The sequence below is a fragment of the Vespa crabro genome, chromosome 2 (assembly GCF_910589235.1).
Source record: "Vespa crabro chromosome 2, iyVesCrab1.2, whole genome shotgun sequence".
Classification (NCBI taxonomy): domain Eukaryota; kingdom Metazoa; phylum Arthropoda; class Insecta; order Hymenoptera; family Vespidae; genus Vespa; species Vespa crabro.
The window spans coordinates 14,640,999-14,658,253 of record NC_060956.1 but is presented as its reverse complement, the minus strand read 5'-3'; the positions used below and the strand labels follow the sequence as shown (position 1 = coordinate 14,658,253).

General features: G+C 26.4%; 2 protein-coding genes across 5 annotated transcripts in view; both read right to left on the bottom strand.

Annotated features, from left to right (window-relative positions):
* Positions 1-55: 55 nt before the first annotated feature.
* LOC124421523 (glycerol-3-phosphate dehydrogenase [NAD(+)], cytoplasmic-like) lies at positions 56-6,859 on the bottom strand. The gene is made up of 8 exons (XM_046956780.1): positions 6,629-6,859; positions 4,892-5,069; positions 3,834-3,974; positions 3,588-3,729; positions 3,376-3,488; positions 3,029-3,259; positions 2,724-2,923; positions 56-353 (listed from the first exon to the last, which is right to left on the bottom strand). The coding sequence occupies exons 1-8, from the start codon at positions 6,667-6,669 to the stop codon at positions 287-289; spliced, it is 1,113 nt and encodes a 370-aa protein (XP_046812736.1). The 5' UTR covers positions 6,670-6,859; the 3' UTR covers positions 56-286.
* A 285-nt stretch (positions 6,860-7,144) lies between these two features.
* LOC124433242 (V-type proton ATPase 116 kDa subunit a1) overlaps positions 7,145-17,255 on the bottom strand; it is a 13,616-nt gene continuing 3,505 nt past the window's right edge. Inside the window, exons 3-11 of one of the 4 annotated variants that reach the window (XM_046956764.1) lie at positions 14,828-14,880; positions 10,905-11,031; positions 10,629-10,805; positions 9,700-9,912; positions 8,843-9,611; positions 8,532-8,755; positions 8,218-8,431; positions 7,958-8,129; positions 7,145-7,824 (exon numbers count right to left, since the gene is read on the bottom strand). In XM_046956764.1, the coding sequence (XP_046812720.1) occupies positions 7,722-7,824; positions 7,958-8,129; positions 8,218-8,431; positions 8,532-8,755; positions 8,843-9,611; positions 9,700-9,912; positions 10,629-10,805; positions 10,905-11,031; positions 14,828-14,880 (2,052 nt within the window). In that variant the 3' untranslated portion in view covers positions 7,145-7,721. Of the gene's footprint in view, positions 7,825-7,957; positions 8,130-8,217; positions 8,432-8,531; positions 8,756-8,842; positions 9,612-9,699; positions 9,913-10,628; positions 10,806-10,904; positions 11,032-12,761; positions 12,863-14,827; positions 14,881-15,724; positions 15,838-17,255 lie in introns of all 4 variants that reach the window. The other 3 variants (XM_046956762.1, XM_046956761.1, XM_046956763.1) reach the window with 3 other exon arrangements.

Genomic DNA, 17,255 nt, shown 5'->3' with positions numbered 1-17,255 from the left:
TCTATTATATATATATATATATAAAAAAAAAACAGTATAAAAGAAAATATAAAAATTAAAAAAAATGATTATAAATTTAAACCATTAAAAATAAAATTTTATATCATTTTAACCCTAATGTTACGCGCGCGATTTCCTTCCTAATTTGACTTAAAATTCTTTTCTTTTTCTTTTGTTTGCTACTTCAATATTAATATATAAAAAGTACTTTATATAAGCAAAGTCTTATCTCAAAGAATGTATTAAAAAGTTAGGATCTCCCAATGCTGTTTTTCCGGTGCGTTCATTAGAGGTGACTCCTTGGTGACTTTAACTGTCCCATCTTAGCGTTGAGGTCATCATCATCATCGTTCCTATATATCAATAGCGAATATAATTAAATGAAAAATTCTTTACGTACCTGTTAAAAATCTTTTAGCAATTCATCGACAGAGAAGACTTGTACATATTATTTCAAAAAAAAAAAAAAAAAAAAAAAAAAAAGCACCCAAACATAAACAATGTCTCGTTTAAGTTAAACATTTAAATTACTTTTGTTGTTATTGAAACTAAGAAAAAATCACAGAAATGGTCAAGAAATACCATTTTGTCGGTTATTGTGTGCATAAATCTACTGACACAGGCGATCGAAACTTCGAACATCTAATAAAATAAATTAATTTATTTTTGGTTTAATTATTTTTATATTTTTCCAATTTAAACTCATTTTCTTTATTCAAGGTCATTTTAAGATCATGATGTCACAGGTCGTTGAACTCGTCTTTGATATAAACTACAATGTCGTATTATACAAAAATTTATTTAACTTAATTAATAAACAAACAAAAAAATGACGATGACATTGAAATGGTATTAAAAATGACCTTGGAGGAATATTTTTTTTATCATTACTAAATTCATACTCCAAAACCATATATACTACTCTGCAGATTTTTTATTCATTTCTTTTTATATTTAATAGCAAAGGAAATAATTTAAATGTTCAACTTTAGTGAGACACCCTATATACTAACAAAGGATATATATGTTAACTAACATCCAGGTATGTTGGGGTATATAAACGAGAACAATAAGAGATTTATGTTTTATTGACGTGAACAAATTTAGCAAAATGTAGGAAGAAAAAGAAAACATAACACAGTTTTAAACTACACAAAGTCTTTTTGTTTTGTGTTTTTTAATGTATTAACAATTAACATTCGTATATTTTCTCTCTTTAGGTACATTATACTGTTTTAACTTCTTTTCTAATAACATTGTGATAACTATATAATAAACGTTTTCTTGACATCATGACATCATGACGAGCCAAAAACTGGCACGAGTTAATATACATATTTGTTTTATCTACGTTCGATTTAGTTCTATGAATATATAACAGTTCAAATAAACATTTCATTAAAATATATACATATAGTAATTATGTAACTCTTCATTCACACTTTTTCGTATACTTTTAATTTTTTTCTTTTTCAACATTATTCTGTTAAATCTTTGCTATATGCGGAATGTATTTAAAGAAAAAAGTTGAGAGAAATATATTTTTCAATAATGTAAACTTTTTAATCAGATCGATAAAGAAATTATATTCTTCTAATTACACGAACATAGTACGAGTTTAAATATTTTGATCAGATTATTAAATTATATAATTAAAACATATATATATTCCATTTAAAAAATTTTTAATATTTAATCCTGATTATACGAAAAATGTGCGTTCAATATTTATATCGATTAGTATCGATAATTTAAATATTTTAATCATAGATCAAAGAGTCAAAAAAGAATCCAAAATTATTTGAATAATAATTCATGTTGAATAACAACTAAAAATATCCAATAAACATTTAATAAGAATCTATGAAACTTAACAACATAATAAATTGGAATAAAAATTTTCTTTGTCAAAAAATCTCTAAAAGTTGTATTATTATAATAATCTAATCTGACAGATAGCTTTTTAATTTCGTGTTCTTGTTAAAGATTCATCAAAATTAGAAACCATCACTTTGAGAAGCTCTGTCACTTGTTATAAACGAACATACAATGTATAAGAACATATTGCAAAAAAGCAAAAAAGAAAAACGATTATAAATACGAAGAAATTATGAAAGACCTGCTTTCTTTATTTCGCTTGTTAAACACGTATTTATCATCTCTATAATATACACATAGCTATATGCATATATGTATATATGTATGTACATATATGTACATATATGTACATGTTTGCGCAAATAAATTTGTACATACTATTTAAATGTATTATTTTAAACTTTTAATAAATAACTCGGCCAAAATTTTCTTATTACCAACAGATCTTCTCTCATGCGATTTATGTTCCACCAGAAAAGTGCAATAAATTGTAAAAGGGTGGATTACAAAAAAACAAAATAATTATAATGTTAGAGACGGATTAAGCGCATATAGCGCTAAATATAGTGAAATATTGTTTTTAATGATCTAACTATGTTAGTAATTTCAGGAAATCATCATAACATTACAACATTTCAAAAGCACAAATATTAAGATAATGTTATTATCAACTATTGGGTCTATACTGCTAAAATGTTAACGTTGCTTTTGGTAGAAATAAAAATCAACATACTAAATAAAATTAATGTAAGAATTGACATCACAAGTTTAAACTTATCGTTCCATTATGTTTGTGCTTCAATTTAATCCGCCTCCAACTTTAATTGTAACTATTAAACGCTTACATGTGTTCCGGATGATTGCGAATACAATCAATCAGATCCGCAGGTTTTAGCTGTCCGATGCAAATACGATGGATTGCCGTGAAGAGAGGAAACCTACTTTCCATATTTTTCGACTTTAACATATAATTTACTTCTTCTGCTGTAAACGGTCCTTGCAATTTTTGTCCATGAAGCATTTCTTTCTCTAATTCCTCAATAGTCTGAAATGAAGATATCAAATAAAATATATATAATTTTATTATTGATAGTTTTTGGAATTCTATAAATCTAATATGAATTATAATAATAACTACAATCTTGCTAACCTTTCCAGTTCTTACAAAAGCTTCTGATACTTTACGGTTCCTTCCACCGTAACATGTTGTAATAAGATCAGCTACACCACAACTTTCAAAAAATGTTGATAGTTTACCACCAGGGTAAACAACATCCACAAATTTAATCATTTCCATTAATCCCAGTCGAATAACCGCGGCTTTTGTATTATCACCTAAGTCTAATCCATCGACGAAACCAGCGCCGCAAGCCACAATATTCTGTAAATATATCCGAAAGAAAAAATAGTAATACAAAAAATAACTTGTCAAGAATATAATTCATACATTTAAAATGATACAATGTAAGTATGAAATAAAAATATTTTATAAATTACCTTTAATGCTCCACAGCATTCCACTGAATCAACATCTTCAACTACAACAACTCTGAAATATGATGTTTGAATAAGATCTCGAAATATTGGAGCCATTATTTTATCCTTACATCCTATAAATTTATAATAAATACTTAGAATCTTATTCTAATCTTATTCTCTAATTAATATTAAATTTATTACTCTTGTGATGTAACTAAATCACTATTTACCTATGGTGGTTTCACAAAACATTTCTTCTGCTACCTCAGATGCCAAGTTTGCTCCCATTAATACAGACATAGGAATGTGTAATTCATTAGAAATGATATGTGAGATTAATTCTATACCACCACCCTCTTTCTTATCGAAACCCTGCAGAAAATTATTCGTAATATTATTTAATCAAATATACATGTAAATACAAATGTAATTATAATATATACATATATATAAAATACATATATAACATGACATACTTTTATGAGGGAGAGACCAACAGCTGTAGGTTTGATTTTTCCATAAAGTGTACTACATATTCTTCGAATAAATTGATGCGGCACCACAAAAATAAGAATATCAGCATCTTTCGCAGCTTCCACAACATCAGGAACTGCAACCTAACATTTTTTATATGAGATATATAGCAAATAATTATCTAATAATAAAAGTGTTCATTTGTACAACATAAGTTTATGTTTTAATATAAGTTTTAGATAATTTATCGCCAATACCTCGAGAAAGATACTATAAACTTGTCTATAACCATGATAATATTGTTTAAGGTTAAAATAGATTAAAGTACTAGGGAAAAAAAAAAAAAAAAAAAAAAATGATTTTTTATCATTATAAAGTCATAAACTTATAATCCTAACATTACATATAAACAGATTAATAAAATGTCGATAAAATATTTTACTTAAAAATAACTTATCACATGCATACATTTTTAAAAATAGTTTGAATTATCCGTCGATAGATAGCGATCTCGACATTTGATCTTAGTTTGATCGGTAAAGTAGTCTCCATATTTCAGCTATAGGAAAAACATAACGAAATATGTGTTACGTAATCTGATCGCGAATTGTTTATTATACAAATCTAAACACAAGCCATTTCTCATGTTAAAATATTTCAAAAGTAATAATATTGTTATTACTTATTCATATATATTTATATATATATTTTAATCAACGGAAAAATTTAATTCTATTAAACTTAATCTCTTCTGAACCTATATTGAAATCAAGGTCCAGAGTTCAAAAGTCGTTCAATTATAAAATCTAGAAGCAATTGAGAGAAACAGATATGTATATATATATATATATATATATATATATATATATATATAAATCATATATAAGTGCTTTCGCTTCGTGTTATCTGTTCATTATTACGTTAAAATACTCCAAGATGATAGTAAAAATACTGATAAGTTCATAAGTTGTCAATGAGTTAGATAATACAAAAAAAAAAAAAAAAAAAAAGAATAAATGAAAAGAAATAAAAAAAAAAAAAACTGTTTTTATGTACTTACCACGTTCTCTGGAATTTGATGACCAGGAAGGTATTTTACATTCTCGTGCGTTTCGTTAATTATTTCAGTCAATTTTTTTCCATTTATTAATTCTTCGTACACGTACATAGTAACGCGGTCCTCAAAATTATTTTGCCTTTTGGCATTGGCGCCAACTATCTTAGCAATAGCCGATCCCCTGTAAAAAAAATTTCTGTTGTACGAATTGTAAAAATATCGTCTTTCGCGATAACAAACGAATACACAAATTTTATATAAATTTTAGGAATTAGATTAAAAAAAAAAAGCAATTTCGGAGATTTCATTTTGCAATATATCTTCTATTTGTTCAATGACATTTCATAATTCTAATCCTACTAATTTTAGATAGCTAGCATATTTGTTGGACACGGTCAGAGGCGTATCTATGGTGGGGAAAGTAAGGTTCGTATTTTGAGCGCCAATGCCAGCAGGTAAAAAAAAAGCCGAAAAATATAGAGTTCGTGGATAAAAAATTAATTTTGATAAAACTCAATAAAAAAAGAATTAGAAAAAAAAATAAAGTTGTCAAAAGAAACGTTGATTCTGAATAATTGTTATTAGAAGCGCGTTGTAATAATGAAGTGATCTTTTGTTTTTCTGTAGATTTAAAATCGATGTGGAGAAGAAAAGATTAAATTAGAATGATATGCATGTAAGAAAAAAGAATAACTTCCGTGCTTGTCTAGGCGCTGTTTTTGCCGAAGATACGCCTCTGGATAAGATAAACAATTTTAGTAAATTTCAAGTATGTATTACAGTTTCTCTTATCCATTAAGTTAACGATTATCGATAAAGTTATACGTAACCTTCGATAGAATAAACTATGTTTATCTTTTTCTGATTACCATCAGCCAATATTCACATAAATTTTCCAAATAAAATAACTAATGTATTTCTCATTTGCATATATAAATGAAAGATTACGTAACAATAAAAACTTTGAACTAAACCTTTCTAATATACCAAAAATATATATATATGCCTATGTTAACACAGTAAAATTTTCCTTCACAAAATGAAATTTGATTGGATGTAGAAAAACAAGTGTTATCTATACGCGTTTTTTTTTCTTGGAAAATAACAGATGTGGCAATAGAATCGGACTATGTAAGAATACGCATGAGACATTAACAAGTTACTAGCAAACGATCATAAAGTCAGGGACAAAATTGATTATGCCTTGTTACAATTTTTATATTTATCTAATATAATATCATTAATAATAATAAAAGTATAGTAATATTAATAGTAATAAAATATCGTTGAAACGCTATTCACATATTTATATTTGTATAAATGATTTTGTTATTTTTTTTATAATATATTAAAAGAAAGAGAAATAAGGGAGAAGAAATAATTATAGTTTAATTTGCACATCGTTTTTAGCCGCTCAAATTCGAAGGTAAATGCGAAGTTAAATAAAAATACTAAAGAGATATTGTAATATTTGAAAAGAATTTGTTTATTTCATTTGCTGATTTTTCAAGAAATAATCTCATGTGAAAAAATAGAAGTAACCTTCAACCAACACGTGCAAATCAATGAACAATTGCTTCTCTTTTCTTCCTCTTATCTCCATCCTCCCATCTTCCGTTCGATAAATATTAGAACTCTATCTATCTTTGTCTCTTTGTGTCTCTCTCTCTCTCTCTCTCTCTCTCTCTCTCTCTCTCTCTCTCTTTCTCTCTATTTTTTATTTCCATCAAACATACTTACCAATTTCCAGAGCCAATGATGCAGACGTTTTTCTTCTCCATCTTATTTATCTAAAGAAGAAGCCGAAAACAAGAGACAAAAGAATAAAGAAAATTGTGTAACAATGACAACACGACGACAAGAAGATACAAGAGACAAATAAAAAGTTTCTTTTTGAGAAAAAGAAGTTAACGGATACACTTCACCGTTCGTTAGGAATCTCCGCCGACTGAACGACAACGCGAAATTTCGCAGACTATGTATACTTCAACCCATCGGATAAAGCCTACCGCGCATGCGCTAATCTTGATGCAGATTTTTCTTCTCTTTTCATCCTCTTTCTCTCTTTTTTTTTTTTAACTTTACGCATCTATTACACTTTAACGCGATGAACGTATGAGAAATCCTTTTGTATTTATTTTTTTTTTCAATTTATCAGTTAATTTTTAACGTTTCTTAATTTAAATATATAAAAATTTTTATATAAAAAGTTGTGTTCGCTGAACGCAAGTGTTGGGAGGCGATATGTCAAAGAAATTATGCTGCGAAATATGTATTTTGTAGCCTATTAATTATAGCTCATTACATACAGTGTTTTGAAAGTTAAATACAACATACATTGGCGAATTTTTCACTAAAAGTATAATCTATTGTAAAATTAAATTATAACACACTGTGTTAAATTAATATCAGTTGCATGCTTTATGTTACGGAAGTTTTATTTAACTTTTAGATTATGCGTATAGTTATGTTATATATAATATATAATAAATATTTGTACAACAACACGTTCTAATTCATTGATTCCATGTAACTCAATCACACAAAACATCTATAATAAGAGACATACTAATAATGTTTTTTGTCTATATTTAAATATAATATATTGTAAAATGTTTTTTCTTATTTTTTTATTCAATATTATTATCGTGCTTTTTGCTAAAGTACGTATTAATCAAATACACTATCAATGATAAACATTTACAAGTTATAGAAATTATTTGAAACAATAATTACATTACAAGTTTCTTTTATATATTGTTTTATAGTCTGGAAATATAGACACTTGTTTTCTATGTCATTTATAGCGTTCTAATTATTTCTATTAAAGCCTTTAATCCTCGGTAGTCGATTGAGCAGCATCTAATATAATTTCAAATGAAAATGGTTGGAAACTATAACCCAAACCAGCATAAAACTTGCTTTGAAATTCAACCCTGTACAGAAAGAAATAATATATAATATTATTTTTTTCAAATATAAATATTATACTTTGTATATAATTTCTATTTAGAAAGTCATAAAAAAATATATTTATATTTATTTCATTCTAACATTATTTTGTCTTACCAATGGAGACGAAGAGTATGTAAGAAAGCTGAAAGTCCTTCCATCAGAACTAAAATACCAACTGTCAAAACAGCCCAAAATGCGAATACTGCCCAAAGAATAATACCACCAATCCAACCTTCTCTGGTTAATCCATTCCTCATTACCATTGACCATAATACTTCTGAGAGTTCTGTTAAAAATTTATGTTTGTATGTATATGTGCTAAAGATTCTTTATAAAAAATAAAAGAAGAAAATGTTATTTGTATCCCTACTTACGTGCATGAGCAAGAGATAAAGCCCACAAACGTAAATATGATGCAGTATGCGAGACACTACCAAGTACATATTCGATAGTATGAATGCCTTGGTGTATGAATACTTCAGCCATATCTTCTTGTTCTTCTTTATGATTACCTTGAACACCTGCTGTTGGTTGCACCGCACCGACATTACCATCTACGTCACCATTTTCGGCACCATGATTGTTTAACTGCATTAAGTATAATAACAAATTGGTAATATTAAAATATATTAAGTACTTCACCTTGTTTATTACAATAGTTATATATGCTATAGTTATGTATACATACTTGATAATGTTGTTTCTTTGCATTACGCATAAATGTAATTGGCTTAGCTAATAACATCCATGGAATGCAAATGACAGCTACGACAACTAAAAATTTCTGGAATCCATCTTGACCAGCATACATCCATTTGTCACAACCTTTCAATTGTACAGGTTTGTTGAAAAGTACCATATTGATAAATGTAATTAATACTGATGGTGCGCAGTAAGGACTAGGACGAATTTCTATAAAAATAACATAGTAATGTTTCTGTATATAAATATAAAAAAAGAAAGATTTATGTATTTATAATTATTTATTAATAAGATTACCTGATGTTAAGGTTGCATGATACTTTATCCATTTAATAAACATGAGTACAACCATGTATAAGAAAAGTACTGTTAAAAATATAATTTGAGGAATAAATTCACAAGTAATATTTATCCTTTTCTTGAAGTACAAATGATTCCATAATCCAACAATGACACCAAACAACATATGTAGTACACCAAAGATTATTGAAATCTTCATTTTATAGGAATTTAAGAATATAATTTTATTTTCGGCTAATTGCCATACAGGATCTAAACCAATTGGGTAAGGATTCTGTTCGTATTCTGTTGTATTTGGATTTAATTGCAGAGCTCTATTCGAATGGACGGTCGTGAAATTATAAGTGATATTCCAATGTGACCCGAAAATATTTAAAGATTTAGAAAATACGTCGTTGTATATAAATCCTGTATACATCGAAAATAATCCCATTAAGAAAACAATATATCTGCCACCAAAAAAGATATTCCATATTTCATTGTCAGATTTTTTAGCCGCTAATGGTTTTTCCTTTAACACCATCCATCCACCAAATAGAAACATAATCAATCCATGTCCAAGATCACCAAACATGACAGCGAATAAGAATGGGAAAGTAATTATCGTATATGGCGCAGGATTCATTTCTCTGTAGGATGCAACTCCATATGCATCAATCAAAGCTTGAAAACCTTTAGTAAATTTATTCGTACGATTGTAAGTCGGTGGATCTTCGAATGTTTCCATACGATTTAGGATAGGAGATACAGAACTACCGCTACGTTCCTATAAAATACATTTTTTTTATATAAATAATAATAAATAATATATTTAGATAAATGTAATAATAAATATAATAGAAAAGTGATGTTACCGTTCCACGACGCAAGGCAAGTTGAATCGTCTCGATATCTAATACAGGTACCCAACATTCCGCTATCAAACATTTTTGAGTGACATCTAAATTGAATAAATTTAATGTATGATAAATAGCTTTTATTTTCCGAACTTTGACAAACCAATTTTTGATATTTTTCGCTGCAGCTACTAAGACACGATGACGATGATCTTGAGTTTGACCAAGTACCTATAAAAATTTTCTTATCTTTTAGAAACATGAACAGATAAAAATGAAACAAAAAAAATATATATACATATATAAATTATATTTATATATTTTTTATTTTATTATTCTTATTTGTTCTAATATATATAGAATGTTCAAGAATAAATGAGAAATATTTTAGGGACGACTTTAACACATCAAAACAATAAAAAAAAATTATATAAACATATATCCTATTTGACTATATTTTCGAGTTATGATTAGTAAAGCAATCGAGTATTTTGTATCATAATTTTTGTTAAATGGACGTAGTGTCATTGTATTTTAGCCGAATTTTTAGAGGTGAAATCACCCCTAAAATATTTTCCATTTAATATGGGATACTACGTGTGTGTGTGTGTATATATATATATCCTTTTTTGGATCATATATACAGAATGAGACTTTTATATTGAGACGCTTAAATATCTTGAAAACAACGGATTATTGAAAAAAAAAGTTTGAAATAAAAGTTCTTTGATTTTGATTTTTTAACATTATTTTTTTCTGTTTCAAGATCATTTCAAGATCCAACTTATTTTGTACGAGAAAACAAACAGCTTTTGTTTGAAACATTTAGACAAATAATTTTTCTTTTCAAAAATGTGTTGTTTTTCCTTAGATATCATATTTAGATATCTCAATTCAAAAAATTTATCTAATGTTCGACCTAACTCTCTCGCACTACAAATATTTACCGTATTTAAGTCTTCAATACGTGTCATTACTCCCATAGCCATTTCCCGTCGATCGGCTGGTGCTTCAGGACAGGGGTACAAAGTTGCCCTAAAACCTTCGCAAATTTTTTTAACTCGTGTCTTTAATTGATCACCTTGGAAGAATATAATAAACACCGATTTAAAAACTTGGTCTCCCTAAAAAATAAAAAAAAATAAAAAAAAAAAAAAAAAAAAATCAAGAGTAATAAGATTTACTATTAGTCTACATAAAAATTATCCATTTTTATTACATACTGTTGAAGGATCTTCCAAGGGTGTTTCAATCTCAGCTTGACGTAAAAATACATTTCCACGACATGCACGCCATAGCATGCGTTCGAATGCAGGAATGCGTTCACGTAGTATAACTCCAGCAACGAAACTATGAAATACGCATGAAAATTAATATTAATTTAAAAGAAATTTTTTTTTAATATAATAATCCTAAAGTTAATTCTTATTTATATATTATTTATTTTTATGTAAGTATATCTGACGCTAATTAAAACTTTAACGTACGGAATCAGAGCTATATATTGAATTATGCAACAAATTGTTTGTAATGTATATGTAATTATATACATTACAAAACACATATACATATACATACATATACATATACATATACATATATACATATACATATATATATATATATGTATATGTATATATGTATATGTATATATATATATAAAAACATGTTGCAATATTATTTAATGTAAGCTTCATAGTTGAAATTAATAGTACACACCAACAATATTGGTGTCATGTAATTTTCAATCTGTATCGACTTATATATAACTTGCAATATAAGTGAAGACAATAGATAAATAATCTTATCTTTATCTATTCACATATGAATATATTAATGCAAAAAATTAAGAACCTTGACTTCTATATTTATATTTAGAAGTTTCAAATTTGTTTTCATTGAATGATGATCTCTGCAGCCATGGTTATACACATATCTATTTGTAAATTATTTATTTAAACATATACAGCCCTAATTAAAAAAAAACTCTCAATAACACAGCAAAATATCTTAAACAGCATACATAGTCACTCCAAAAGTATTACTTTGTACGAAGGTAACAATGTATATACTTAGTTATCAAAAAACTTACAATAATACCGGTGCAACCATTCCCAGGGGCTTCAATACTGTTTAAAATTTGTTTATGTGTAAGTATATATATATACAGGTGTTCATAGCATTAACAAATTTGATTAAATGCGCGTTATATAATAATTTTTAATGAAATCTATGGTATAAAATGATTAAAATATATCTATATGACATATTAAATACACTACGCGATCGATGTTATTATATATGTGTATATATATGTATACAATATGTACGATTAATCTTACACATGTTACAATTTTCGATTAAATACTTAAACCAACTATCAACATTCTTTAAAGTTGGAAAATTAAACAATCCTACTACTGCTGCATACAGTGAAACTATCAGATTAATATAATAAGTAAAACTCATTATAGTGATTGAATATTGGTTTGTTAAATGATCATGCCATAAAATACCAATCAACATGTTAACGATTAATCAATTGAAAAATGCTACACTTACATTTTCTTTTATATTTTATTTAAGAGATTCATCTTCAGTAGAGGATCTATAAAATTAATAGAAAACTGTTTCTTTTTTATTGAAGGAATTCAAAATATGTCTATTCCGAAAATATATATATATATATATATATATATATATATATATATAAATATATATATAATATATATATATATATATAAATATATATATAATATATATATATATATAAATATATATATATAATATATATATATATATAAAATAAGAAATTGAAAAAGAAAAATATATAAAATTTTTATGTTAAACTTTCGCTTAATATAAAAGTAATTCGTGATTTTTTTTTAAATACCTAGAACATATATATAACTATCAATGAAATATACTTTTTTCATAGTAATCCAAGATGTTATAGATCTCAGAGTAAAATTAAAAGTGCAATATGCAATACCTGTTAATGGTAAGTTAGTAAGATATATTTCATTAAAAGCAGTGAATATAGATTTAAGGGAAGGAATAACTAGTTTTGGAGTACGTACCCCAGTTGGACAGGACCAAGAGCGGACTGGCGGGCGACATTATCGTCACTAATCAACGCACGTGTCATGGACTCGGTGGGGTTCAAGCCTGCGTGCTCTTGCTGACGATACAACAGACAAGACACAACCACATTAGCACACTAGACATGACCACAATGCTTCAATGCCATTTTGTAGTGTTGCATAGTTGTCTGACCTTCGCGTATAGATTTCATTAAAATATCTTTAACGATGCAAAATTCTATTATTTTGTTTTATTATAATTTGTTATACTTGACTATTTTGTCTATTAATAATGCAATTCTAATTAAAAACATTCGATATAGTTTGAAGATTTCTATTTGAGCATAATTTATATCATTTATATCATTTTGTTTTAATATTTTTGGATTTCTTTATACATGTCAGAGTTATAATTATTATGTATGATAAAAAATATTAAGTTGTAGTTATTTTTAGATCGTATAAAGATATTTTTATTTCGTTATAATTTTAGTATAAATATGAATTGCCAAATTAGTAATGCTGCATTACTTGAGAACTATTCAAACCCATGTTTTTTTATACATGCCTTACAAAAAAGTATGTCAGTAAAACATGGCAATTCTTATTTAATGAATGATCTGTAAAAACCTGAAAGCAATTATTTTACTATAGTTTTAGTTTAGATAATATATGCAGAGATTTATGCAAAGATATTGTTAAATTAAAAAAGAGTTTGGAAATATTAAACTAGATATATATATATATATGTTTAAATGTACCTTTCTCTACTTCTATATTTTTAAACAAAAATATGGCGTGTGTATGTGAATATATGTATATATTTACACACGCATACATACACACACACACACACACACGCGCGCGCGCGCGCGCGCTTATTACCCGTTTATATTTAAAAAAAATTTTAATATATGTAAATGTACAGTGAAATAATTTGTTTCTTATTTATAAAACATGAAAAAGAAAAAATAAAACTTACTTGATAAGATACTTAAAAAAAAAGAAAGAAAGAAAAAAAAAGAATTAAGAAAAAATAACAGATAGCTAAAGCAAAGCAAATTTATAAATGCATTGATTTTTATCTTTACAGGAAATTTTTATTTTGTCAAGAAGCAATTAAAAATTTTTCTAGTTCAAATTTGATTTTTTCTTTTATTTCAAATATATCACTAATAATTGTAAAGATCAATGCATGCAATAGTAAAAAAGAAAGACATGCCCCACATAAATGCTATATGTTACAGAGAATATATTATACATACCCATGGCCACACCATCATCATTCACGTTATTTACATTATAAGTATATTATGATATGTGATATCTTTTTACATTAAATAACAAGATGAGTTTAGGTCAATAAAATCTGTGTTATACTTGACTATTTTGTCTATTAATTATTCGATTCTAATTAAAAATATTCGATACAGTTTGAAGATTTCTGCTTGAGCATAATTTATAGTTTACAGGTGATCAGTCAAACTGTATCAACTGTTATACAGTATGAACTTTAACAAACATTGCTAAATAATTTTATGACACACAATCTGTAGGAAATTAGCACGTCATCATTATTATAAATTTGGAAGTATACATAATATTGTTAAATAAAGCAAACAATCGCATTTGTTTTTAAAGAGCATATAATATTACCAAAGCACAGTTTTATTTTGCTTATATTCAATTAAATAATATGATATGTGAATAAAATTGTGCGCATACATGCATGCACATCTGAAAACTAATATTGAAAAGTAATTAAGATAGACGAAATACGATGTACTGTACTAATAGATATTTTGTGAAAATATTAATTCTGAAATATTTATATTGAGTTGGCAACTAAGTGATAGCGGATTTTGTCGATAGATGGACTTTACACTTTCCACAATCACTTAGTTGCCAACCCAATATATTATTATCATAATTGCATCAGTAAACTTGCTTTGATAATTATAACATGAATGCTCTTCCTTATTGCAGTGGGATATTGGAGAACTACAGGCAGACATTGAGCAAAACAGTTTTGCAAACGCAAATAACGGTTGATAACAGCTTGCCTGAGGGGGCTCCTATAGTGTGCTCCTATGGTGTCTGCCGCAGTGTACAGGTGCTGTAACCACAGAACACACTGACGTATCGTGCCCTCTACTTATAACTAATTCTGTGTATGCAGCCTATTATTTGCATATGTAACAAAAGCTTCACAAATTCTTCAGCTTATCAGTTACATTATCAAATCTTATCTCTTGTTGCTAAAGAAACATAACAATTACGCAGTCCTGAATAATCCCATTATAATAAGACTTATGATTTTGATTTAATTGTATTCCTAACATTAAAACATAGTGACCGAGTACCATTAAAATTTACAGTGCAATCAGTGCAATTAGTGAAGTGTTTTAATACAAAATCTATAAGACATGCATAATGTACATAAAATGATTCTCGATCACTAAAACTTTGAATACAGAGTGCAGAAATTCTAATAAATGTGAACTTTTACACCAGTTTATTTTTATAAATAAGAATTACGAAAATCTTTAGATCTTTTAATATTTAATAGGCATTATTAAAATTTTAGTTGTATGTAGATATTTCAATTAAAAATACAATTTCAGTGAATAAATTTGCCTTTATTTTTTTTTTTTTTTTTAGAAATATCATTAGAAATATTACTACTTATTTTTATTAAATATTAATAAACTTTTTTGGTAATAAATATAAAAATACGAATTAAAATGAATATTATTAAGTAAAAATTATAATGTAAGCAATTATAAGAAAATTTATATTTGTAGATTGATAAAAATAATAATTATTGTATATCATTTTTAATTGAGATGACAGAAATATATTTTACATATATGGTGTGTGATAGGAAATGCAAAAAAAAAACTTTAAAAATATGAATTACTACACTCTGCATTACTCAGAAATACGTCACAATTGATTACCCGAGCTTGAGAGCCTGGCCGCCGGCGCGGAGGCCCTCTTCACCCAAGAGAGTGACTTGTTCTTCCTCACGACTTGGATCTGCCATCTGCGATACGACACCTCCATTCTCAGCCTGGCAACAGACACATGTCACCCCTCTCTTGCCCTATTTCCCAGTTGTTTATTTTGTTTCATGACAACTGAACTCACCCCTCATTATTATAACTCTTCATTGTCAATTTTATTATACATATTAAAAAATATTTTTCATTTTTTACATATTGAGAATAAAACATTGTGCAACAGATATTAATCCATTACACAAAATGATTACAGTTATGTATCACGCATCAAGAACAATTGCAGATTGTCTCTATTTGTAAATATAAAAAATTTCATAAAGCATCTAGATACATGCTATACAGATATTAAATATAATGCATACAGATTGTGATTTGTGTATAATTTGTTAACTGTAAATACATATACTATACAAAAATAGTATTTTTGTATATTTATGCAAAAAGTTTAGAAAGCCAAAGAAAATAAAAGTAGAGATTTTAATTTAAAGAAAGGTTATTAAATATTTAAAAAAGAATATAGAGGGTGATTCATTTTAATCTATAAATGCAATTATCTATCTGAATTTTTGTTATTTGAAAAATGTTTTAATTTAATGTTATTAGTCTTTTTATAGGTTAACTATGTTTTTTTAAATGGATTCATATACTTTTTAATACATTAGTCAATGCAGTTCAACATTCTTTGTAAAAAAAGTATTAACCCATATAAGTAACAAATTGTTAGTTTGGGAGGTATTTTAATTTCAAAATTGTTAAGAAATCATCATTCTTTTATTAAAATGTTAGACAATGTTTTTAAACAAAGTTAACATTCATAAAAAAATTATGAAAATAATTTCTCCTTGAAATAGAACAAATTCAATTGGAAACATTGTGCAAATATAAAATATTTGGGAAGATAATTGCATTTATAGATTGAAATGAGTGACCCTATGTAACTAATTTCTACTGGAAGTTAATATAAATTTTTAAAAATACAATAATAAAATTGATTAGATATAGTTATGTATTTATATTAATATTTTCAAATATACGATTGTATAGAATATACTCATAAAGTATGTATGTAATATTATATAAGCTTTAAAAGATTTTGACAATGAAGAAAATAAAAAATTAAAAATGTACATAATATGAATAATTTAAGAACTTATGAAAATATATTTTAATGTTATAATTATTAGAATTATAACATGCATAGAACTTGCATTATACAATACTTACAATTTAGAATATTCATGCAATATTGTTTTTTGACAGACAAAATCACAGACATCACATGATAAGCATTCATGAGATATTGCATGTGCAATATATTAACAATTTTCTTTTATTAATTGTTCTCTTAACATATCAACTTCCATGCAGTAAATTATCACTATTGTATAATGTGAAAACTATCGATATATTACAAACAAATATACTATACAAATTATTTTAGATATTGGTTTATTATGAATTAAAATAT